The sequence below is a fragment of the Pogoniulus pusillus genome, chromosome 29 (genome assembly GCF_015220805.1).
Source record: "Pogoniulus pusillus isolate bPogPus1 chromosome 29, bPogPus1.pri, whole genome shotgun sequence".
NCBI classification, from domain to species: Eukaryota; Metazoa; Chordata; class Aves; order Piciformes; family Lybiidae; genus Pogoniulus; species Pogoniulus pusillus.
This window is the reverse complement of record NC_087292.1, coordinates 393,419-419,224: the sequence shown is the minus strand read 5'-3', so window position 1 is coordinate 419,224 and position 25,806 is coordinate 393,419. Positions and strand designations below refer to the sequence as shown.

The following is a 25,806-nucleotide window of genomic DNA, read 5'->3' as shown; positions in this document are numbered from 1 at the left end:
AGTGTCCTCAGGGACTGCCTTGGCCTTATGTCGCAGCTGATCCTCCCACTCTGTGCTGGCTGAGAAAGAGAAACCCCAGCGCTGCTGTGTGCACATCACAGGAAGCAGCAGCAACCCACAGCCTGCAGCCCACAGCCCGAGCTCCAAATAGCCCTCATCGGCAGCAGCTCCAGCCCTTGGACAGAGGCACGTGGCCCAGCCAAGCAGGGCTGGCACTAGAGAGCTCCGCCAGATGAGAGGGACTCCTCCCTGTAAGCTGGGTACCCTGAGGACACACCACACCAGTGCCAAGCCCACAGGGCAGATACCAACTCCCATCTGCCTGGCCCTGGTGGCTCCTGCATGACAGCAACAGCAGCAAGAGGCAGGTGAGTGAGGTTTGTCCCCTGCTGGTGCTGGGGGTGGCTGCTGAGCCCTGGGTCACACAGCTTCAGCTGCACCTCCTGATGGCCAAGCAGACCTGAAATAGGCAAAGGGGTGTCCCCATATCTCCTGAGCTGCCCCTGAGGACCAGCAGCTTGGGGCACTGGGACAGGGTGCCCCACAGAGCAGGGGGACACTGGGGTGGGCTGGCAGCACTTGGAGGATGAGCATGGCCAGGTGCCGCCTACCATGGGGATGTGGATGCTCTTTCCTGGGGAGGGCTCCCAGCTATGGCCACAAGTCCCCAGGCTCGTGATGGCAGTGGGTGGAGTGGTGTCCTGGAAGGGCTCCCTGGGGAGCTGCCCACTAGGCCCAGCCTCAGCCCAGAGCCTGCTCTGGCCCTGACTTTCTTGGGAGCCACTGTGCTGGCATAACCCTGTAGCCCTGTCCTGGGGCACAGGGTAGGTGACTGGAGCCCATGAGCCAGCAGCCCAATGTAGCTGTGCTCCCCAGGGTGCCAACCCCAGTGCCCAGGTCAGAAGAGCTGGTGCCAGGCCTGATCATCCCCGTACACTGCCAGCAGCAGCAGGTGTGGCCGGGGCCAGGGGCCCATGCTGCCCCTGGTGATGGGGAGCCTGCCCAGCCGGGAGAAGACACTCAGCATGACGCAAACGGCTGCCAGCACCATGCAGCCACCACTGCCCACACAGGCAGGTAAGCACCTGGCAGCCGCCAGCTGGGGCACATCACTGCTGCATGTGGTCCTCCTGCCCCAGCTGGAGCTGGGTGACACCAGCATGAGCTCCCCTTTCTCACAGTCCCCAGGGACTTCCTGGCCCTGTGTGATTTCCCCTCCGGTGCAGGGGCAGCTGCCGTCCTGAGGATGGGGGAGCAGCTCCGTGTCCTCTCGGAGTAAGTCCCCACACCGAGCAGGCACTCGTGACCAGTGCAGAGTCCACAGGCTGTGGTGGCACTCGTCCTGGGTGTCCCCTCCCTGCACCTAGTGGCCTCAGTGCCTCAGGATGGCTCAATCTGCCTTCCCCGTAGGGATGGGGAGTGGTGGCTTGTGGCATCTGAAGTGTCTGGCAAGGAGTGCCATGTCCCCAGCAGCTGTGTGGCCAAGGTCAGGCACAGGTAAACACTGGGAAGAGTCTCTCCCAGAGAACGTGACCCCCCTGACACGGAGGGCCTGGAGGGCCTAAGCCCAGCCCCAGTGCTGCAGCTCAGGGAGGCAGCAAGGCCTGCCAGGGTGGCCCCAGGCTGTGCACTGCTGCACCCCGAGCTGTCCCCTCTGCCCTGCCTGGGGAAGCTCTGCCAGCAGCTGCTGCCTGTGCAGGTGGCTGTACGAGGGCATCAGCCGGCAGAAGGCAGAGGAGCTGCTGCTCCGCCCAGGCAACCGCTGCGGTGCCTTCCTGATCCGAGAGAGCCAGACTAGGCAAGGTGAGAGGCCCTGGGCCCTGTCTGCTGTACGCTCTGTCGGCCATCCTCGCTGCAGCGCTGAGGGTATGAGCGGGACCCTAGTGGGGCTGGTCCTGGTGGCATCAGGCCCTGTGCATCAGTTTCCTGGCACTGCTGCTCCTCACTCTGTGCTGAGCCTCTGCCTCTGAAAGAGAACCCCAAAAATACATCCCCCCCCTCCAGCAGCCCCCCCCGACCAGCAGCCTCCCTACAGCTTTTAAGCAGAGGTGAGAAAAGGCAGCTGCTGAGGGACCCTTGCGAGGAGCTGCTGCTGGGTATTTCAGTGGGCACAGTGCTGCACAGGAGTGGGGCTTGGGGCTAGGCGCAGCCAGCCCTGCACAGCCCCTGGCAGCAAGAGCGGAGTGCAGAGACACAGCACCTGATGCTGAGCTGAGGGTGCCTGGGACATGGCAGCAGTTCCTCAAGGTCACTGCACGTCCCAGGACTGGCACAGCCCTGCCCTGCAGCCGCTCACGGCGCTGCGCCGGCACAGGGAGGTGCCTGCCACCGCCCCCGGAGCGCTGAAATCCGCGGTGTGGAGAGTCCGGGGCAGTGTTGCTGTGCAGGGTGGGCGCTCCTAGCAGCCCGCAGTGCCCCTGCCTTGTGCCCCGGCAGGCTGCTACTCGCTGTCGGTGCGGCACGGCGGCGGCGGAGGCTGGCACTCGGTGTCGCATTACCGCATCCAGCGGCTGGACAACGGCTGGGTCTACATCGCGCCGGGGCTCACCTTCCCCAGCCTGCACCGCCTGGTCGAGCACTACTCCGGTAACACCCCCCCGGCTGCCTGCGTGCGGAGGCTCCGGGCCCTGCGGGGAGGGAGGGGGAAGGGTGGCAGCCAGTCCTGCACCTGCTCGGGGCCCTCCTTGGGCTGGGGGAGAGCCTGCCCCCGACGCTGGCGACTCCCTGCCCAGAGCTCGGCGAGGGACTGTGCTGCCCGCTGGGGGAGCCCTGCGCCGTGGACGAGCCGAGGCTGGCTCCTCTCCCTGCCAGGCCCGCGGCCGTGAAGAAGCCGTCACTCAAGTGGGACCAGATCGACAGGTAGCAACGGCTGGGGAAGGGGCGAGGGCTCCCCACATTGCCCCTGCCGGGCAGCCCGGGGGGCTGAGGGCTGCTCCCTAACCGCCCTGCCCGCTCTCGCACAGCTCCCTGCTGTTCGCAGCACCCACGGCCCCGCCGGACGAGGACTCCCCCATCAGCCTGGGCCTGCGCGAATCCATCAGCTCCTACCTGCTCCTGGCTGAGACCGACGGCCCCGAGCAGGACCCTGCAGAGAAGGGGACAAAGACGAGCTGAGGGGAGTGCCCCATTTGGCCACAGCCCTGCGGCGGGTGCCCGGCCCGAGCTCAGCCACCCTCGCTCACTGAGGCGGGGGGAGCTGGGCACCTTGACCTGGACGCCACCAGACAGCCGTGACCAAGGGAGGGACTAGCGGAGAGCAGTGCTGGAAGGAGCCACCCAAGGGCCCATCCATGCCCCAGCCAGGTGCTTCAGTGTTTGAGCACCCCAAGCATCACCCAGGGGAAGAGAGAACAGAAGCTGTACATGGAAGAAGCCCTGCTGCAGGCTGCGAGGCCCCCTCCCCCCCCCCCCCACCTCTGTACTCCCACAGCAGCATGGACATGGAACACAAATGCCCTCGAAGCCAGAGCCTGACCCTTGCAGACTCATCAGGTTCATACAGAAACTGTTTTGGGATGGGGGTGGTTATGCAAGATAGGCCCTGTGAGCAGCAGCCAGAGCTGCTCTCACCCCCCATGATTCACTCCTCTGGCTGTGTGAAGTAGTAGAGCACAGCCTGGAAGAATCCAGCCTCTTACTGCACCCAAAGTAGCTGAGCTTAAACCTGTTAACAGCTGGAGTGTACTGGTTCCATAAAACTTTGTCCTGCTGGACAGGCAGCAGCAATCATTTCTTACCCTTCATTAAAGGGCACCTCCTTCACAGTGCAGGTGTTGTGAATAAAGCCTGAGTGCAGCTGCCACCCACCACAGCCTGGGGGCTTTGCTCCTGTTGTGTCCATCACACCCAGCCCTGCCAGCAGCATCATCCTTGTCCAACTCAGGGTGGATTAATGAGCACCAGAGGTTTAAAAAAGGTTTAGCCTCACAACTGCCCTTTCATGAGCAGTGGGTGAAGAACTGGGTCCAAGCCAGGGCTAGGTGAACCAAAATGGGAGAATGCAGCACTTCGGTCCAACCCCAGTCTAAGATATACCTCTGGGTAAGAGGGGACCTGAAAAAGAGCAGGAAAGCCTCTGAATAGCAACAGCCTGAGACCCTAGTCAGCAAAACCTGTCCTGGAGCAAGCACCCGAATCATCCCCTGTGGTGAGAACTGGTGCAGAAGTGATTTTGCTGGCTGGTGACAGAGCAGAGGCTTCTGCAGCAGGACACCCTCCCCTTCTCTGCAGATTTCCTGCCTTTGACACACTCGAGTCTCTTCATTATCATGTCTGAGGAGCTTGCTCTTGCCACCCATCACGGCTTTCTCGTTTCCTTACATACCTGCTCAGCCCTTGGCCTCAAGCCTGGCTGTCTTCTCAGCACAGGACATAGGTCAGGGTTTATCCCTCAGCCTTGACCTTGCCTACAGCCAGCTGAGCCAGCTGCTGTCACCTGTGGCCCCCAGAGGCAGTGTTTGGCTCCCTTTGGGTTTGACATTAAATTGCACTGTGTAAACAAAGGCTTCTGGACCTCCTTCCTTCACCTCCCACCTGGCTCCATGTCGTTGGCCGCTTGGTGAGAGTCCTGTCTCACACGTGGTGATGGTTCTGCTGCTGCCAGTTGAGAAGCTGTTTCGCTGATACTTTCACCCTAGTGACTACTGAGGCAGGACAGAGCTGGCTGGAGAACTTGCTTGAACCTCCAACTCCAGCAGCCTCCAAGCCCCTCTTTCCAGCCCCGTACCAGCTCTTCCCAGCTCCAAAAGCTTATTTTTCTGGGCACACTTCACTCATGCTGGGAAACAGCAGAGGCTGCTGCTAGGGAATCTCAGGGTGTTCACCCTGAGGGTGCTGCCATCCCTGCTCCCTGCCTCCGAGTTAAACACTGCAGTCCCAGGCTTGTAACAGTTAGAAGAGACGGGAATGATGCTGAGCACACAAGCTGGAGCCTTCCCTGTGGCATCCTGCAGCCTTCACTGACTAAACCCCTGGAGGGCACAAGAGCAGCACCAGCAAACACTGCAGGCAGAACCTGATCAATTCCAGCTCTGCTGTTGTTTTGCTGTCTGCACGCACACGCCAAGAGGAAAACAAGGTGGCATTGTGCTGCTTTTAGCTGCCTGTCTGAACATGGACTTCCTTAGTTAGCTATGGCAGGTGATTAAAGGTTGTACCAGATGATTCTTGGGGTCACTTCCAAGGGTCTGTACTAAACAGAAGAGCTGTACAGAGCTTTTTTTTGCCCTTTGACAAGAGAGCTGCTGTGCAGCTGGAGCTGTTCGGCCTGGAGAAGGCTCCAAGGAGGCCTCAGAGCAGCCTTCCAGTACCTGAAGGGGATCCAGGAGAGCTGGGGAGGGACTTTTGACAAGGTCTGGGAGTCCCAGGATGAGGGACAATGGCTTTGAGCTGGGCGAGGGGAGAGTGAGATTGGAGATGAGGAAAAAATTGTTGAGAGTGAGGGTGGTGAGACACTGGCGCAGGTTGCCATGAAGGCTGTGGATGTAGCCTCTCTGGAGGTGTTCAAGCCCAAGCTGGATGGGGCCTTGAGCACCCTGGGCTGGTGGGAGGTGTCTCTGGGCATGGCAGGGGGTTGGAACTGGATGGTTTTCTAAGGTCCTTCCAACTCAACCCGTTCTGTGCATCTTTGAATACAGAAGGCTTAGTATGAAGATACAAAACCTTCAGTAACAGCCTGAGGTGCTCAGCACTGCCTCTGGAGAAGCTGAAGTGCCACCAGTGCTTTCACCATCTGCTGGTGGTCCGGCAGGATGGGATGCTGCCATCCAGCTCGGCACGAAGGAGATGCACTGACAGGACGAGGAGCAGCTGATGTTTTTGTTGAAGAACAGTAAGAATATGAAAAAGTAGTGCCAGGTTTCTAGGCTGAGGAACCTCAAGGTGAACCTACCACAGGAAGACTAACAGATGACTTAGCGCCTGCCTCCCACCGTGTCTGCTCCTGCACGAAATTACGATCAAGCAAACCAAACATGGAGCTTGGACTGGCTTCACTCAGAGCCCTCACATTGCTGGACACAGGGCTAGGCACAGCACACACTGCAGCAGATCAGAGAATCGCAGACTCTTAGGGGTTGGAAGGGACCTCCAGAGATCCAATCTCTGCCAGAGCAGGGACACCCAGGGCAGGGCACACAGGAACACATCCAGATGGGTTTGGAAAGTCTCCAGACAAGGAGACCCCACAGCCTATCTGGGCTGCCTGCTCCAGACCTCCAGCATCCCTCACAGTGACAAAGTTTCCCCTCCTGTTCCTGTGGTACCTCCTCTGCTCCAGCCTGCCCCCAGTGCCCCTTTGTGCTGTCCTTGGCCTCTGCCCTGCACATCTTTAGCGCAGCAATGAGGGCAGCCCACAGGCTCCTCTGCTCCCAGCCCCAGCTCCCTCAGCCTGGCCTCACAGATGTTCTCTGTCTGCAGCAGCTTTGGCTCTGTGCTAGACTCTCAAGCAGTTCTCTGAGGTCCTTCTCGATCTGAGTGGCTCAGAACTGGACACAATATTCCAGATGTGGCCCCACTAGGGCAGAGCAGATGTCATCTTCAAAGCCCATTTTGACATAGCAGTGACCAGCAAAGCCTGCACCGTTTGACCCCTGCTTGCCAGCAGTGGAAGCAGGCTCCCCAGAGCCCAGCAGGCAGGTGCTGCTGGCAGACTGCTGCAAACGGCAGGGTTTTTACAAGAATCTTGTTTTAAGAATGAAATTAGGAAGGCACAAGGACAAGGGCACACCCTTGTTTTCCTCCTCCAGGGAAATCCAAAGGAAGAGACAGGCCAGAAATTCACGTGGAGAGAGCTGGCTGCCTGCAGGCACAGCCTGGGCCAGCTGCCTCCTGGCCTCTCAGAAAGACCTGGGAGTGTCCTCCCTATGGCTTGTTGCAGGACAGCAAAGCTCCTTCCTTGGCACTGCTGCTACAGCAGCACTGCCTGACACCGGAAGCGGCTTCCGGAACACATCACAGGCACAGCAGCTACTGTTGCTGCCTCCCAAAACCACCCGAAACTCCACTGCCAGCCCACTGCTCCCCGGGGAACACACAACTACCGCTGCACTCAACAGCAGGGACTCTCTCCTTGTGCTGATTCACCTGCTTGTGGCAACTCTCTAGGGAAGCCACAGCTGCAGGTCCCTGCGCCCCTGCAGTGAGTGGCCTGGCTTCTCCCAGCACCGGTGTCTGCCACAGCAGCTTCCAGCTGCTGCAGTGGTGCCCTGTTCTGCTCACAGCAGCTTCCAGCCCCATCACTGCCCTGGGGAATGACTCTCAGAGCCAGGTCCCCTCTCCACCCCCAGCACCACAAGCCCAGCAGCAGTCCAGACAGGGAACACAAACTGGAGCCAGGTTGCATTTACCAGCCTCCAAGACATGCCACAGATCAGGATCTGGAAATAAAAGGCAGAAGCTCCTCACTAAAGGGAGACCCAGCAGAAACCTACACGTTTACCTGTGAGTGTTTGTACGAGGGACCTGGGGAACAGCTCCACACTTTAGGGACAGTTACGGCCTATATTGCTGCCAAACTACAGCCCCTGCAGCCCAGTGCTATGTAAGGAAATAAAGCCCAGAGTTATTTTATTGAATAACCATTAACCAAAACAAAGACTTTGCTAAGACTTAACCAACAAAACCTATTTATTTATTCCAAACATCGAGATACAGAAGTGTTCAAGTTTTGCAAATATTGCTTCAGAGCAACCCCCTCTGTACAGTGCCCTCAGTTCCCATAGTGCAGCAAGGACCCCACTCAAGTACCCACAGTGCAACCTTTGCTCCTCTTGCCGAGGCTCTGCCCTGCATTCACCCACCAGTATCTAGAGAAACAGAAAGTGACTTACCAGGCCCCACAGCTGCTCCAGACCATCAAGCAATAGTGTGGAAACTTGCAAAGCAGAGACAAAGCTAAATGCAGACAGAGCACAGTAAAGAATCTCTGCTGAACAGGAGCCTACTCTAACGGCAATAAATATTTTCAGTCTCTGCAGAGGCCTTCCCAGCTGTCCTCCAGGGAAACAAGTGCCCAGGATTTGCCATTTGACTCCCCCATCAGAACCAGCTTTCCTCCCAAATCTTAAGGGCTGCCCTGAGCAAAACAAACCAGTAGAGCGACAAGGTGCACTGAGCACCCCAGAGCAGCTCCCCTCTGGAGGGAGCAGCCTGCTCAGGGATTTAGCTGCTTGCACAGCCTCTGACGCTGCTGCTGCGCCTGCTCCAGCCGCCGGCACTCAGCTTTAAGCGGGGGACACTTTCTGCCCAGCGTCACCTGAAAGCCCCCAGATTGCCACAGCTGTCTGAGGTGCTCCTTCTGACGCTGCTGGCAACCTGGCTACCGCCAGAGCTGCAGAGCATGCAGGAGCTCAGGTGTCAGCCACAGGTTACGTGTGGCTCTCCAGAGCACAAAGTGATGCTTACAGAGCACAGCTTTATGCTCACTGCGACAACTCAGCTGCTTCTGCTGCACACGTGCTGTTCACTGTGCACCACCCAGTGCCACAGAACACAGACAAGTTACTCCCTGCAGAACTGCATCTTGGCACAAAAGCTTCAGGGCAGCCCAACTGTTTTGTCTGTTTTAACAAAGTCCAAAGCTCCCTGTGCAGCTGCCATGACCTCTGCAGCAGCACTGGGCACTTCACATGCACACTTCCCTCTGCAGCATGCAAACCTTACAGAATCATCTTCCAGCTGAGAATCTGCACGGTCTGGGCCTTTCAAATGACAGCAGGGCTTCAGTTCTACCACTTGGTGACACCATCATAAGCTGAATGTTAAACAAACCCAGCTTTTTAAGGACCCCCTCTGCCTGCACAGTTCAGCCTCTCCCAGTTTGTGCAGGGAGAACAGCACTTGGCAAGGCAAAACTGAGTCACAGGCATCACTTACAGAGCTAAGATCTGCAGCTGAAAGACTTCAACACCTCAAACACTGACACCAGCGGTTCCCCAGGGACTGTGTCACCTACCCTGGGGCCTTGCTCTCACCAAGTCACACACAGCAGCAAACAGAGACTGGAAGCAGGCAAGGATCCCTGGCTGCCTGCAAAGGCAGCACCTCATGCATAGATCTGGAGGCTTTATTTACACACATACAAAAGGAACTGATTCCCCAAAGCTCACATTCATAGAGTTAAGTCTTTACAACATGTCTGGAGTACTGGAGAGAGTCAACACCTCCAAAGAGAACTGGAATGGAATCAGCAACAAAGGGCAGAGAGCTGCACAGCCCCCACCACAGTCCCTGTTGCAGCCCCAGCCCTGAGCACCTCCAGGGCCCCTGCAGGTCGGTCCCACCAGCTCTGCTCCAGAGGCACTCTGAGGCCATGGGCAGGAGCACACTGCACAGAGTTAGTGCCCAGACGTGGGACAGTGACAGGATAAATATGGAAAACGATCATTTATTCTGGAAATTAAGTGCAACCCACCTGTGACCTCCTATGTTCCTCAATGGAACAGCAGCAGGGGTCAGGCCATTCTTAACTTGCCAGCCTCCACTTAACGCTTCGCAGTTCAGAGCTGGATATTCATACTTACCAAGTCTGAAAACTGTTCTACCATTTCCTAGTGATTAAATACTGTGTGCTAGTATGCATGAACCAGAGGAATAAAACATGACACAACTCACATAAAACTATGTAAAGTTATTTACAACCTCTGTCAACTAAACATATTTGGCTCTTAGAACTCTTGTTCTTCAGTGGCACAATTTTTAGTCAATTTAATGATGAAGAATTCTATTGTTTCCATAAGCAACTTGTAAGGAGTGAATATTGAAGTGTAATTTGTCAGCCAACACCTAACCTCTGAAGACAAGGGTGTGACCTGTTCCCTATTGTTGTGCCTGCCTAACAAACCTGGAGTCAGGAGCAGGTAAAAGAACCTTTTGGCTGCTCTTTGAACAGCACTTCACAAATCCCTGAAGTCAATCTGCATCACATGCAACCAGCATGCTGATCTCCTTGAAGTACACAGAGCTGATCAGATCAGAGGCTCCAGCTTCACACTCAGTACCAGTCTGCAGTATGCTCTGCTCTCACGTGGAGCAGCACAGTGCAATCTGCTGCACTTTGCCCAGGTCCGTTATCAGCTGCTTTATGCAGTGCTTGAGCTGTGGCAGTCGTGCCAGCGGTTCTGGTGGCTCCAGCTCTCCTGTGTAATCCAGCCAGCTCTCTAAAACTGCAAAGGCAAACAGAATTGTCACTGCTCCAGTTTGCAGCAAACAGTGCCCTGCAGGATCCTCCCTGCAGCCATCAGGGACATCCTCACTACAGCAGGTTGCCCAGGGCCACATCCAGCCTGATACTGAATGTCACCAGGGTCAGGGCCTCCACCCACATCCTGGGCAAACTGCTCCAGAATTTCACCACCCTTGTTGTGCAGAACTTCCTCCTGGTGCCCTGCTGCAGTTCAAAACCACTCCCAAGTGGCAACGTGAAGAACATTAATTTTTGGAAGAGAAAGCAGTTACCTACCATCTAGCTCCTTCTCAATGAAATCCATTCTGTGTATGACTTCATCTTGCAGAGACTCCACATGAGCCAGAAGATTAAGCTGCCACTGCAGCTGTGAGTTCACAGCTCCTTCCTTGTCTTGTTCCAGCAACTTCATCTCAATAGCTTCCTCTGGAAAGCCTTTCCTGGAGACAGACTCTCTCACCTAGCAGGAACACACACTGGTCTTGGATACAGCAGCAGACAACTGCTGAGCCAGGCTGGCTGAGGCCTCCTTACCCCAGCCAACTGCTCAACTCATTCAGGCTGGTGGAGGACAGACACACACACATAAGGAGAGCCTGTACACAGATATCAAGGTAGCTTGGGCAAGAGGATCTAAACACAGAGCTACTTTTTCAGGTATTCTGCATGTCACAAGCACCCCCTTTTCAAAAGGGAACACAAACGTGCAGCCAGCTCCCCACCAACTGGAAGAGACTGCACCTGGTCTGTGCACCCCAGGGAACACTGGAGCCATTCTTAACATGGCTGCCATTAACTGAAGAGCAAGGTCTTTGGAAAGGGGTGAGAAAGGAGTTTTCCCTGAAGGAATCTAATCTCAGTTCTGATAAAACCTTAATTAAGGCATCTGGATAAAAGCCATCACTACCACCGACAAAACCTGCCTGCACTGTCAGCAGTGCTGACTCCACTCCCCTCCTCCTATCCTTCTGCTCCAATATAGCAGGGGCTAGCAAACTGCTTCCCCAGGCCTGGAGAGCTGCAGTGTGTGCCCTCCTGGGAAAGGGAGCAAGCTCAACTGATCAGAGAAGCTAAAAAGAATGCAAGTCACACACTGTGTATGCATGAAATAGAAGTGAAACAGTGCTTGTTTAACCAAAGGGAGGTCAGGATTGCCACTGACCTTTGCACTGGGGTGGAGAAGGGCAGGCCTCTGACAGAGCTGAGAATGAGAAGTAAGAGTGGAGCAGATAAAGTAGAGTGCTCAGGAGCAGGATGGTACAGGGCTGCTCAGGGGTGACCATTCTTGAAATCACTTCAGCCTGCTACATTTTTTTCTTTCCCACCATGAAATGCTGCCTGAAGAACCTGGAACTAACTCAGTTAATGTAACTATTAAAAGAAGCAAGGAAGGCAGATGGCAATCTGTAAAAGCAGTGTATCCGGTAGCACTGGACATGCTGCCCTGAGGCTGGTGTTTATTTTCTCATGTAGCACATAGAGCAGTGAACTGCCAGGGGACCTCAAACACGTCCCACAGACTGTGCAGGTGACTTCAGGTGCAGAAATCTTCTTCAACCTAGTTTTTTGTTACTGGTGTCTGAAATGGAGGAGCTGATTCAGACTGCACTGGGTTGAAAGAGACCCTCTAAGAGCATCTTGTTCAACCCCCCCTTGCAGGCAGCAGAAACACCTCTAACCAGAGCAGACTGCCCAGGAACACATCAAGTCTGCTCCTGAATGTCTCCAGGCATGGGGCCTCAACCACACCCGTGGGCAGCCTGTTCCAGGGTCCACCCCCTCACTGTGCAGAGCTTTCTCCTGATGTCCAACCTGATTCTGCCCTGCTCCAGTTCCAAACCACTGCCCTCAGCCTATCCCCACAGGCCCTTCTGAACAGTCCCTCCCCAGCCTGCCTGCAGGTCCCCTTCAGAGACTGAAATGCAGCTCTAAGGTCTCCCAAGAGTCTATCCTTCTAATTCGTACTGGTAACTTAAATGTAATCATACAGAGAAAAGCCACAGACACACTGCCCTTAAGAAGAGCTGAGTTTTGGCCTGGGCAGGCAAAGCCACCCCTGCAAAGAAAGGTCTGTTCATACAAATACCTTTGGGTAAGTGTGTTTGGATTCGTTTTCCATCTTGCATATTTCTTGATCCAGATCCCAGCCAAACCTCTCTGACAGGCCATCATCCCCATTTTCCCTGATTCTGTTCACTCCATCATCCATGGCTGAACCCCTTGTTTCCACCACCAGTCTCTGCTCAATGGCAGGGTAGTAGGCCCGAGGCTTCTGGTAACAGTGCTCACTGGTAATGTAGGACTCCTCCACAGAAGGAACAGCCAAGGGCTTCTCATCTGTCCCATTCCAAGCCCTGTAACTTGCTGTCTCCTCCTTGCAGCAGTTCTCCTCCATATGAATGATCTGTTTCCTGTGAAGTTTGTCATCCACTGTAATGTGCTTCCACGGGTGGCACCAGAGCTTTAGGTCAGGATGTTCTTTATTTCTGCTCAAACACAGAAAAGTAAAACACCCAAATGTAAAGGTCCAAGTGACTGAGCAGGCTCCTGTGACACCAAGACATCAACTGAGGCTGACACTGCACTGTGCTGTACTTTGGTAACTGCCGTCAGTACATTCTCCAGTGTTCTTCAGGGACCTAAGTTCCCTGACCTTACTGCACACCATCCCACACTGCTCTGTTAGATTCCCTGTTCCACAGCACAGCTTCATTGGAGAGCCAAGTGCTGGCACTGGGAAATATAACAACAGCTGAGGACCTGGGGGTGGGTGGGGGTGTGATGCAGAATTTCTTTATTATTTCCTTTCAAAATAATGTTCCTTTAAATCCCAAGATGCTGAGCAAACTCCTGCCTGGTGCACTAACACACCATGGTGTCCCTCTTCCTTCTGAGAAAAGCTCTTCTAACTGTTTTCAAACTATAATGGCATTGACTGCAGCAGCACAGCCAGCCACAGGACAGCTAAGCTCCTGCACGGGCTTAGCAACCAAGCATTGGAACTGAAACTGCTCTGACACAGCTGTCAGACATCACAACAGCAGTAAAAGGGTAAGCTGAATGCCCCTGACAGGCAGCTCAGCTGCTACAGGCTGCAAGAACACAGTGGAAGCAAATCCTGACCCTAAAGCACCTACACTAGGCTGTCTGGAAAGAAGGGGCTTGCTCCAACCACCTGCTCTGTGCTTCCTTGTACACAAAGGCAGATGGACTTAGTCCATTCAGCTTGGCCTAGTTCCTCATCAAATGAAACATGACCATTTGCTGTTCCAGGTAGTCGCTGTCCAGTCCCCTCTACAGCAGCTACAGTTTGCTCCTTGTCTTTGAAGAAACTGCAATGGAGTCCAACTGCCATGGGCTTGCTGAAAGCATCTGAGGCAACAGCCCTGCCTGCGCTGCCTGCCTGTCACTGGCATCCTTGGTGAGCAGCTCTGAGAAGGAAAAGCTGTGTTCCTTCAACAAAGCTGCCCACTTGCAGCTCCACGGATATGCTACACCCAAAGACACCATTTTGCTCCAAGCACAGGGGGCAACCTCACAAAAGATAAAAAGCTGCAAGATGCTGCAACAGCTACAAGGCTAAAAATGTGAATGCTTCCTACTTGAGCAAGCTCCTCGCTGCTCCGTCTGAAGGCTGGCACTCTCGCCCGCTGCACCAAAGCTGTCCTCATCACCTCTGAGCCTGTGCCACCTCCCTGAAGCACTGAGCAACACTCTCCTAATCATTTCAGCCAGCTGTGAGCTTATCTCCTCTCCCCGAGATGGCAGAACTGCATCAACAGCAGGATCATTCTAATTCTGCACTTGTAAAATTCCTTCTGCTGTACATGACAGAGAAGGGCCTTAGCTCTAAAAAAGATGGTCCCACCAGGAAAACACCTCACCTTTAATTAGCAGCCTTCCAGTATTTGAAAGGGGCTTCAGGAGAGCTGGGGAAGGACTTTCGAAAAGAGTTGGGAGTGCCAAGACACTGGCTTTGAGCTAGGAGAGGGGAGAGTGAGAGTAGAGATAAGGAAGAAATTCTTGAGTGAGGGTGGGGAGAGACTGGCACAGGATGCTCAGAGAGGCTGTGGATGCCCTCTGCCTGGAGGTGTTCAAGGCCAGGCTGGATGAGGCCTTGAGCAACTTGGGCGAGTGGGAGGTGTCCCTGCCCATGGCAGGGGGATTGGAACTGGATGAGCTTTAAGATCCCTTCTAACCCAACCCATTCTGTGAGTCTATGAATTAAATCAGGTACTGCACCAGCATCAGAATGGGAGATCAAAGGAACAGAGTCTGTAAGAAGCACCACAGCCTCTCCCAGTGCTCCATGCCTCACTACTGTGCAAATTCCAATTTACTCTACAATGGGAATAGTCACAATCTAAAGCCTTGCTATAAAAGAGCCAGTGGTCTTTCAGTATTTCTGTTCCACCCTCTCCAGAGTGGAAACAACTCATTCACAGATCCGACTGAAGGATACCACAATGCTAAAGCAAAGCCTCATGTTCCTCTTGCTTCAGGCATTATTCCACTGTTTCAGTGTTTCAATCAGTGGCCTTGCTGCATCACCACAGATTAAGGGGAAAAGTTCTTTAGCTCACAAGAAAAACTGAAAGCTTTGCTCTCCAAATTGTTACTGCCATGCAACTGATCTACTGCTAAGTTATAAATATGGAATCCCAATTGACAGCTGCCAGATCTGAGTTAGGAGAAATTGGTTTCCATCATCTGAACTCAGGCATGACTACAGGGACTACAGAAATGTTATTTTTTCATGTACATTTATAATAATCTCTACATAGAAACCAACTGCTGCAGGCTGCCAAAGGTGTCACTGCTCTGCCATAACAGAGTGACACACTGTGGGAAGATCTGACTGCTGCTGGAAAAGCAGCAACCACAGCTCTGAGTGACTGCAGTGGAGGAGGCACGTGCCACAGGAACACTGCCAGGGCTTCTGCACCTTCTACTGAGAAGCTGCTGGTGCCAGTTTGCTCCCTCTTTCCTTCACACCTTCCCAACCTTTCCATACAGAGAAGCAGTTTACACTCCACACACTGCAATAGTTCAAGCAGTCAAATCCTTTCCCGAGATGTCACGTGCAGTTCCAGTGATGTATCAACACAGCCACACAGAAGTGAGTCTGAACCTCTGGTCACTGTTCTACTGTTTGAATTGCTGCCGAGAAGCAACACTTCACTACTGCTTACTGTAGGATGCTCATCTTCAGCTGCAGGCCGTGTAGTACTTCTATCACTCTCTGAACATCGCCGAGAAGCTGGTGAGTGGCTACTATCTTCTTAGCGTTCTGGTGGGAGTAATTTTCTTCCAAAAATGCTAAGCCATGCATGTGACCATTACTTAACCAGTCCTTCTCGTACCAGTACTTTAAGCTGGACCTCTGACCTAAAGCAACAGCAAGGAAAGCGTTAAAATAAAGCATCAACTGTGGCACATTAACATTATTGGTAGTAACTCAAAGCCTTGCAACAGCTTCTTTGTTCTGTACTCAGAGATCCTGCAACAGCAGGCAAACCCTGACTAAGAAGAACCTTTTAACGTGGGAAAGGAAGTAACTTTGGTCAAAATCCTCCGCCCAGCTGTAAAAGCATTCAGCCCCCCAATTCCATCAGAGGACATCCACAGCAGGTAACTGCAGCTGATGCACAGAGCAAGGTCCATTTTCCACAGAGTATCTCAATGTCTGACTGCAGCGATAAAGAAAGCTATGGTTAGAATACAGCTTTCCATGGACAAAAACACAACAAAAGCCAGTGAACATCCCTTCTCCAGTGGTTTGCATCATCACATGTATTGTACAGACATTCCAAAACCATCTGAAAGGAATCAGTGGTCCATTATGCTAATCCTTGCCTAAGAGGCTGGAATATCAACAACAGATGAAATTAAATTATGTTAAATGTGCTAAATGAGTTACTTTAAACAACTTAAGCAGCTACACAAAGTGGTACTGGCAGGAAAGCCCTGGAACTTGAGACACTTGCTAAACTGCAAAAAGACAAACAGAACAATCCAAGCCCCCCTGTACAACGCATTGTTACAACAGATGTGCTCAGATGACAGCTCAGCACCCCGAGAAACATCACATCATCCCAGGCCTGCTGACAGCCCAGCACACACACAACAGATTGCATCCTGGAGCAGAGAGGGAACAGCAGCTGCAGTAAGCAGGTTAATGCTGACTCCAAGGTTCAGCAGCTAAGGAGATGTGTTAAAAAAAGAAAAGCAATGAAAGCTGCAGTGACAGCTGAGCAGAGCAGCTGTTGGTGTGCTTTTGGATGGCTGCTGCAGAACAACAGCAGAACCTTTCCTGCGTTGTGGCCTGTATGAAAGCCCATGGACACAAGGGACACTTGAAGCTCAGCAGAGGAGCAGTCGAGGGTGTGTGTCAGCACAACCAGTTTCTCAGCTGCACTGAACAACACCTAATATTTTGAGGCAAGTACTCCAAAAGCTCTCAAACAGAAAGCAAGACAGGGAAGAGTAAATTCTCAAGCTCTGACAGCTAAAGTTTTCAGGCAGATATGCTGCAGCAAGCAAGAAAGCTTCTAGGTACAGCCAGCACTGCTTCGGACACTCCTGCGGTACCTTTAGTACACACCTCCATTTATTTTTGTGTTACAGAAGCTACCAGCTGTGACAGAAATTGAAGTTCAGTTCAGAAGAATAAAATCATGACTTTCAGAACCCCATGGTCACCCAAACACCACCAAGCTTCTCCAGCTGAGCCCATCCATGTCACTGCTTCCTTAGCACTGTGCTCAGAGACAAACTCTGTTTGCCTCCTGTGTGCTCTCTGGGTGTAGAGGCTCAAGAGAAGACACTGGCCCATCCACTCCAACAAGGGATGCTCTCTATGGCTTGAAAGAGTCTGCCACATCCTCATGTTTAAGCAAGGGTAAGTTCTAACAAATCTCTTAAAATGCCACCCAACTCCAATCCAACCTCTCTGAAGTGACAGCTGACAACTATTACACTTTGTGGGTACAATGACATGAAACTTGCTTCTCTTCCAGCTGTGCCAATGGTGCTGTTCTGAGTTCCAGCACTAAATCAGGCAAAGTTCCTGAAGCAGGAGCAGGGAGAGGATTGTTCCCTTGTATTTAGCACTGGTGAGGCCACAGCTCAGGTACTGTGGCCAGGTTTGGGCACCTCAATACAAGAGAGAGCTGGAGGTGCTGGAGCCAGTGCGGAGAGGGCAAGGAAGCTGTGAAGGACCTGGAGTGACTGAAGTAGCTGGGGATGGTTATTTTGAGGAGGAGGGGGCTGAGGGGAGACCTCATGGCTCTGTACAGCTCCCTGAAAAGAAGCTGTTAAGAGATTAGTGCCGGTCTCTTCTCACAGATAATTAGTGATAGAATAAGAGGGAATGGCCTCAAGCTGCAGCAGGGCAGGATTAAGCTGGACATCAGGAAGAATTTTCAAAGCAAGAGTGGTCAGACACTGGCACAGGCTGCCCAGAGAGGCAGTTAATGTTTGTTTGGATGTGGTGCCTGGGGATATGATTTAGGGGTGAACCTTGTAGAGTAGTGTCAGAGGTTGGACTTGATGATTCCAAGGGTCTTTTCCAACCTGAACGGTTCTGTGATTTTGAGTTTGCAGAAGGGCCGTGCCCAGTTCTGAAAACACCTTCTCTGCAGATTTTTAAACCCTGTTTAGCTCATTTCAATCCTACAGCAGGTTCACTGACACTTGAGAAGCCACTTTTGCACTTAAGAAGTTGGATATGCTTTCCTTTTCCAAGACAAGTAAAAAAAAAAAAGTCCACATGAAATAAACTGAGCTAAAATAATGTAAATGCAAGTTTCAGGATCCTCAAAGCAATACTTAAAGTAATTAAACTGAACAAAGTGTTGGTTGCAATCAGTTCTTACCAAAAAGCACTCTGATAGATGTGCCTTAATAAACACAAATACTGTGGGTGTGATGCTCAGCTTCAGTTTGCATTTAAGGTTAACTGAAGCACACAACTAACTTCAATGGGAAAAAACTCAAGTGAAAGCTCTTGAGAAGGGGGTTAAAATCCTGGATGCAAGCTACTGCAAAAACCTGCAATGGCTGCTAAAGCATCTCCCTGCTCAGCTAACTGAAGGTAAGCACAGCTGTGAGTACAAACAGGAGTGTGGCAGCTACACGGCTTCAGGAGCTAAGCTAGGAAAGAGTTGGTTGGCACAGCTAAAAAGCCAGCAGAGATCAGCACCCTGACATGCAAATGCCCTAAGCAGAGGCCCCATCTTCTCATGAAATCATGAGCATGGACTCAGGCCCAAGCTGAATCCACGCCAATGTGGTGAAGCTTCACAGCTCAGAGGAAGAAGTCAGGCAAGAGCCACCCAAGAGTCATTTCACCTGCAGCACAAGAGGGCCTGAGTCAGGAGCAGGGAAAGCACTTCCTCAGCTCTGACTGCATGCCCCAAGAGAACCACCCAGAATCATACTGGTGGGTGCAATCAGACAGGTGAGACTTATGGCTCCTGGGAACAGCTGAGCCTCTTGCTGACTGCTTTTAAAGGCCACACAAGCCTGGTCCTGTTGACTGCAGTCACATCCCATAGGATGTTTCCATGGGGAAGCTTCACTTCAGTTTCCTAAGTGCTCCTAGGTTCAGTTTCCACAAGTGGACAGTACAATCCTTATGACAGATTTCCACCCCTGCCCAGCTGCCACTCCACAAAAGTGACTCATGCACATCCACAGAAATCACACGTCTGCAGCTGTAGCTGAACTCAATTACCTGGAACAACAGACACAGCTATGGGAAGGAAAAAATAGAGAGGTTTAATCTTTACACTACATATATAAACTAGCACAGTTACTACAGATACAAAAAGGCTCTGTAACCTTAAATTTCTGTACCTGGAGGATCTTGGCAAACATAGCAGGTATATTTCTCAGGTACATTATCTTCCAGTAAACCCATACAGACTCCATGCTGCCAGCACAGACACTCTTCACACTGTTTAAAGTCAAGAAGTGCACATGAACAGAAATGAAGCCTCCAGGAGCTCAGCAATGTTACCTCCATTAACATCACTTACACCTTTTAACACAAAAAGGTGTTTTAGTACCCACCCCCCTTTCCAGCTACAAGCATTAACAAACCCAGACTGTAATGAAATTGGAACCCTTCCCACACCTCATTCACGTGGACTGCTGAAGGGTGACAATTACAAAATGAAAGCAGAGAGATCCCAAAAGGTGCAAAAATGTTCCCTCTGGAGCTGAAAAATCTTTCCTGAGATGCATAACCAGGACAGAGACAGTTTGCAATCAAACTTTCTTTAGCCAAAGTTATTAAGTTCTCTGAATTTAAAGGATTTTAAGCACATTCAAGCCTAGAATGCCAGGGGTATCACCCAGGACTTGCTAATTTTCTGCTTTCCTCATCTTCAAAGTAGCTCTGCCAACAGCATACTGAAATGCAGCTGCATTTTCACAGGCAGGGAGCCAACAGATCCTAACTCTTCTTTTTGGAAGCACCAGTCTGAAGCTTACTGCTGAGGCTCACAGTGAGCAAACCCAAACAGTGCCAGTGATCTCAAGACACTGCTTTTCACCATCCTACAAAAATGAGATTTTTCTCAAGTTGGCATCTGTGTTAAGCACCACTTCTTATCTGCTGCCTTTCCTCAAGCCAGATGAGACAGAAGAGATCATCAGGTTCTGAGTATGTCACTCTACCAAATTAGTGTCCTAAGTATGGAGAAATAGAAGCTCTGGGAATGAGAATGTGAAGGGTTAGGGAAGCAGGTTTCTGACAGAACTAACAATGTTTTGCCCTACAACAGGGGTAAAGAGTCCTAAAGCAGTAAGGAAAGAGGCAGAGATGTCATCCTCCTCTCAAAGTGATTAGCAGGAGCCAGAGAAAACTAAACCAAAGAAAACAGATGAAAAAGATTGCCTACTGAAACCCAGAAGGGAGCTCCTGGCCCCAGTTCCACTTGCATGCCACCAGTGCTGCCATATGGCAGAGCTGCACTCAGTGATTTTCCAGGCAAATCTGCAGAGAACTGCAATGAAGTATCCCAACCTTTTCTACTTCGCTCAAGGGCTATTTGAGTATCCCCCCTGCCAGGACACAGGTCCTTCCTTCTGACTGCACATTCCAAATCACAGTTTGGCTGCCCAGGCTGCATGCTACTGCTCTGGACATGTGGTACATAGGAGCTGCCCCAGGCACAGGCAACAGCAAGGAGATTCCAAGCAGGCCAAGTAAGGGATCTTTGAAGAGGAAAGACAGGCAGAATTATGCAATTATACTTATGTGCTGGTTTGAGGCTAATTAAAATATTCCAATGAGAGAAATTAGAACATTGGTTGTGAAAAGAAAATAATGCTGAAGTCTGTATCCAGCCAAAATGAAGAATGAGCTGAAAATACAGACTTTACCATGCATCATTGTAAATATTTTGTCAGATTAGGCAGACAGTTCTCAGCAAAACACTGGATGACATAGAGGGGTGCACTGTGCTGCTCTGAGGCTAACTGGAATATTTTAACAAGAGAAACTACATCATTGGTTGTGAAAATAAAACAGTGATAACATCTGCATCATTCATTGGCTTGCTGAGAGGGATAAAAAAGCAACACGCCAGCAACGTGTCCCACTCTGGTCTGCGACGCTGCTCCCTTTCACCTCTCCTTTCAGCTGCTCTAAAATCTCTCCACTCATCTCGGCTAACTCCTAACAAGGTGAACCTTGCCTGTTCTTTTGTTTGTCTGTGTGAGAAAGTAGAGGGAGAAAGAGAGAGTAGCTTTGAGCCCTTCTGGGCAGTGCCTTTGTCTGGAAGGGGCTTTGGATTTCTGGATCATTTCTGGTTTGAATGTAGTTGTAAGTACCTGTAACCATACTGTGTGTATGTGCATGTGAGTTGTGCTTTGCTGTAAATACAGCTTCAGCTTACTGCCAACCCCTCTGAGCTGCTCTGCTGAATTCCAGTAGTGGTAACTTCCTAACCCACCACAACTTAAGACTAACTACCCAATGGAAAGTAACAGAAATCCTGAGTTCATTTGCATCCATCACCTCCAAGGCCACCAAACCCAGCCCCAGAATTCTCTACATCACACAAACTCACTGATCTCTAGGTATAGGAACCCATGCGAAGGGACAGTGGCACTTTGGACATTTTTATCCTAAAAATGCTGGGCTGCTACTTTAAGCAGGCTCCAGAAATGAAATCTAGTGACCTCCTTGTGAAGTTACAAAGCCTGAGAGCAAACAGCACTGAACCAGGAGCTTTCCATACTGAACTTCTACTGAGGCTGGGACTTACACTCAATGTGAAAAGTGTTCCTGGTGTCACAGACTGCATTCTTCATGCGTAAATTACTTGAGATAAGCCAAGTTTGAGATAAAGGAAGAGTTTTTGGCAAAATCTCCAGGTTCATCTGTTGGGGGTTTAACTGTGCAAGAGTTTCATTAAATCTCACTAGTCCTCAATCTCTCAGGACAAATAAAGGTGCAGCTTATGTTTTAAAGTACCGTTTTTTCCCCCATTATTTTCGCCTCGTGCACGCTGATGACAATGAGCACTGTGCCCAGAGAAGCTGATTTGCCCTTCTCCCTCTTGCAAGAATGCTCCACTCACTGGGAGGAATGAAGCCCAGCTACATGCACACAGAAACTGCTCTGGCTCCTTGCTCTGAGGGCGAGCCAAGGCAGGGTGGTGCACAGGCAGCTGCTCAAATGAGTGCCCCAAGTGCCAGCCTACTTCTGTCATATCTTGTCAGAGCACAAGCAAGGGCAGTTGAACAGCCCAGTGCAAAGAACATGTTCCTAAAAACCCAGGGACTGAGCCAGATTCCACATCTGCAGGAAGAGAGGACAATGTCAGCACAAGTTCAAATGTGAGTTTTCCAAGTGCCAAAGTCTGAGTACAAAATAGGGAATAAACCTTTATTTCCTGGAAAAAGTTAAGACAACCACACAGGATTCTCACTCAATAGAATCCAAGGGAAGTGTGAACCCTGGCGTTACTCTGAAAAGTTAAGAGGAGCTACCCTCAACTCAATTCCTAATTCTATAGTTGTGGAACACAGCATCATTCCGTTGGATTCATTCTCCGTACCTGAGGAGCTACCTCAGATATCTCTTCCTCAAGCACAGAAGATCAGAGTGCTCATTTGCCAAAGGAGCTCCAGGCAGGCAGCAAGGAGTGGAGAGCACAGCATCTGGTGCCTTCAGTAAACCATCTGCCTAACCTAACTCCCCCAAATCGTGCTAGCAGTTCCCTGCTCCCCAGTCCAGCCACTCAGTGCAGCCACTCCCCACACTGTCTGCCTGCAGCTCTTCTGCAGAGCTCTCTTCTGCTGGCTCCCATGGGCAATTCTTTTACAAAACAGCTCACGTCTGCAGACTTTGCCATACACTCAACACTCCCCAAAATAGTTCAGCCCAGAAAGCTGTCTGCAGCAGCAGCCCACAAAAGCTTGTATGAAAGCCATCCACAGCCCAGATCCTGAGCTAGCTGAGAGCTCTGCACTCTGCAGCCAGAGCCTGGTGTGAAGCCTCCTTTCTCCAGCAAATGACACTGCAGACTCTTGCTGCCACCTCCTCAGAGGGCAGCCAGCTCCCTTTATTCCCAGCTGTCAGGCTCCTTTTTTCCCTATACACTCAGATGTCATTTAACCACTCTGGACCACATCCCATCAGTTCACCCTTTCCCAATGGACACCTCATGCACAGGGCATCTTTTGCCCTTGTTGCCAGGTTCTGACACCAATACAAAAGGTGTGCATCAAAACAAATTCAGCACTAAAAGAAAAAGGTCACATCTCCCAAAGCAGGCTCCATAAAATAGCATGGAAAGCAAAAGGAAACTCTCCTGAGAAGTTTGTCCTGAGCTGCTGAGGACAAATCAACCTTAGCTGTGTTAGCCAGCACTGCCAGAGAACTTTAGAATGAGGTTGCTGATGTTCAGAGCAAAAAAAGGTGTTTCTAGTGCCCTGCTGCAGAAGCCAGTTGCTCTTCACACTCCACTTTGAGCAGTGCACCCCCGCCCTTAACAGCCTTCTGCCTCCACTCCAGCAATAAACGCCACAAACAAGTCAGCAGTGTCTGTGAGGTAGGCTTGAATCAGCTTTTGTTTTCCCTCCTAGTCCAAACAGGAGATAAAAAGAAACAAATAATTCAAAAGGTTGACAGTGAGGTGCTAGGAGATGTCCCAGGAAGGGGATTCAAACCTCCCAAAACGTAGCAAGACAAAGCCTCAGCAGCACATTCCAAAGCTGTGGATGGGGTGAGCTCCATGTGCCACAGGATTTCTGCAGTCATGCCCTTTCACAAATAAAACAGCCTCCTCCTCAAGGCAAAGCAACAAAACTACCTTCAGATCTGCAAGTGGCAGGGCTGCCAAGCTACCTACTGTTACTTCACCGTGGTTCCACAACAAGCAGAATCATCTGGACAGGAAGAGGAGAAGCATCCTAAACCCCTCAAAAAACCCTAATTTCTGCTTAAGGGCAGCTATGAAAAGCTCATAAAGCTCACAACCTCAGTCCACTGAAACCCTGCAAGTGCTTCTGGAGACTCAGGGGTATCCCCCAAAAATGGGAGTAGGCAGCCTCATGGAAGGAGGAGAGCAAAAAATGATAGTTTTTTTATTTGGTATGTTTGACTTTATTATTACTTTGTGAGACCTCCAGTCCTGCCTCCAGTTCTAGTGTCCCCAGCAGAAGGACAACACAGAGCTGCTGGAGTCAGTCTAGAGAAAGCCACAAAGATGATCCAGGGGCTCCAGCACCTCTGTTACAAGGGAAGGCTGAGGGACTTGGGGTTGTTCAGCCTTGAGAAGACTCCAGGAGGATCTTGGAGCTACTTTCCAGTACCTGAAGGGATCCTGCAGGAAGGCTGCAGAGAGACTTTTCCTGAGGGTGTCTAGAGACAGGCCAAAGGGGAATGGTTCGGAGCTGAGGAAGAAGTTCTTCACCACAGAGGTGGTGAGACTCTGGAATAGGCTGCCCAGAAAGGTTGTGGCTGACTCCTGCCTGGGGGCGTTCAAGGCCAGGTTGGATGAAGTCTTGAGCAGCTGGGTCTAGTTGAGGGGTGTCTCCATGATGGGGTGGGTGGAGTTGATCTCTGAGGTCCCTTCCAACCTGAGCCATTCTGTACTATTTCACATGAAGAAGCACTGGGTTGGACTTGATGATCTGTGAGGTCTCTTCCAACCTTGGTGATACTGTGATACTGTGATACTGTGATACTGTGATACTGTGATACTCAGAGCAGACAGGTGAGCAGTGGCTTCCTGATAATTCATAAACACCTCAGCAAATAAACAGCCAGAGCAGCTCCAAAGAGGCTTTTGTCAACAGTTTTAAGCATGAGAGATAATTGGCAGTGCTCTGGAAACAATTTTCTATATAGCTGGTCTAAAAAGACCACATGCACAGAGAAAGGGCATGTGGCCTTACGCAGACCAGGGCCTGAGATTTACAGACTCCAGAGGAAACTGCAAGATGGACGAATGCAGCTCTGCTTCTGAACCAGCAGCTCAAGGGAAGGCTTCTCATGGCAATACTCTGAAGCTGAGGGAATGCGACCAATGCTCAGAGGTAGAGAGAAGCAAAGAGGCAGCTAAGAAGGCAGTGATTTTCTAGATGAATTCTCTAAACCTAGGGAGGGTTCTGATTGGTAGAAAAATACCAGTCCACAAGTACCAACTGTCACTGGTTTGCACAGAGCTGTCCCTCTGCCCCTACTTTCCTTAGATTAAACCCCCAAATTCTATCGAAAAGTCAAGTTTTCTACCTATCACAGCAGCTGCTTCCCCTGACAGATGTTCATGACTTCAGGGGACAGCAACAGTTTATTTCCTGTACAGAGCAGTCCTGTGCACATTCCTGCACTCACGCCTTCTGCTGCATCCCCTGCCCTGTGCGTTCCCTGCCCCCCATACCTGGATCATGAAGTCATTCTCCTCTTTCACTTCACAGACACAGCGAACAATCTCCAAGTCACTTCCCTCAGCTTCTTCCTCAGGGTTGGTGGTCACATCCACGTCCTGACTGCAGTCCTCGTCGCTCCAGAGCGCACTGTCCAAAGAGGACTCGCTCACGGTGTCATCCTCTGCACAAAGGAATCAGATCGAGGCCGAGGTCATCACATGAAGGCAGACTCCCTCTCAGCCCAAGACATCACTCAGAGAGAAGTTTTCAAAAGCAGGAGTCCATCATGGAGCTCAAGGCACATCCCAGAGTTACTGCAGCATGCAGCCAGCTACAAGCAGCTCACTGGTCAGTGAAGGTTGCCACAGGAAGCAGTTCTGTATTTTACTTCCACAGACTCCAACCTACCAGCCCCTGCCACTGCACTCCCAACACTCAGGGCTTCAGCCCACAGGCACAGCCTCTCTAGACAAGGCAGCACAAGGAGCAAACTCGGATTTATGAGCTCTAGGAGGACTCATCCCAGCTTTTGCACTTTGTACAGAATGGTGACTGGGTACTTTGAGTGCAGAGCTCCCATAGAAAGAGAAGAGGCTTTAGTTTTGTGAACCACTAATCTCCCACAGTAATGCCTCCAGTACAGAAACATTCAGAGTCCAATGCAGAATCCCCCTCTGCTTCAGAGAGGATGATGTGTGTTTGGTCTCCTGCTGAGGACACATCCATCATTC

At 51.4% G+C, this 25,806-nt stretch overlaps 2 protein-coding genes across 9 annotated transcripts in view; one reads left to right on the top strand and one right to left on the bottom strand.

Moving 5' to 3' along the window:
* Positions 1 to 989: 989 nt before the first annotated feature.
* SLA2 (Src like adaptor 2) lies at positions 990 to 4,502 on the top strand. The gene is made up of 7 exons (XM_064167502.1): positions 990 to 1,077; positions 1,182 to 1,275; positions 1,411 to 1,497; positions 1,700 to 1,803; positions 2,437 to 2,586; positions 2,733 to 2,859; positions 2,964 to 4,502. Exons 1-7 carry the CDS (start codon positions 990 to 992, stop codon positions 3,112 to 3,114), a joined length of 801 nt encoding a protein of 266 aa, XP_064023572.1. The 3' UTR covers positions 3,115 to 4,502.
* A 3,095-nt stretch (positions 4,503 to 7,597) lies between these two features.
* Positions 7,598 to 25,806, bottom strand: part of PHF20 (PHD finger protein 20) — a 69,400-nt gene continuing 51,191 nt past the window's right edge. For all 8 annotated transcript variants that reach the window (XM_064167374.1, XM_064167377.1, XM_064167376.1 and 5 more), the window contains 6 exons: positions 25,087 to 25,256; positions 19,043 to 19,142; positions 15,376 to 15,571; positions 12,270 to 12,669; positions 10,460 to 10,643; positions 7,598 to 10,163 (listed from right to left, as the gene is read on the bottom strand). In XM_064167374.1, the coding sequence (XP_064023444.1) occupies positions 10,021 to 10,163; positions 10,460 to 10,643; positions 12,270 to 12,669; positions 15,376 to 15,571; positions 19,043 to 19,142; positions 25,087 to 25,256 (1,193 nt within the window). In that variant the 3' untranslated portion in view covers positions 7,598 to 10,020. The remainder of the gene's footprint in view (positions 10,164 to 10,459; positions 10,644 to 12,269; positions 12,670 to 15,375; positions 15,572 to 19,042; positions 19,143 to 25,086; positions 25,257 to 25,806) is intronic.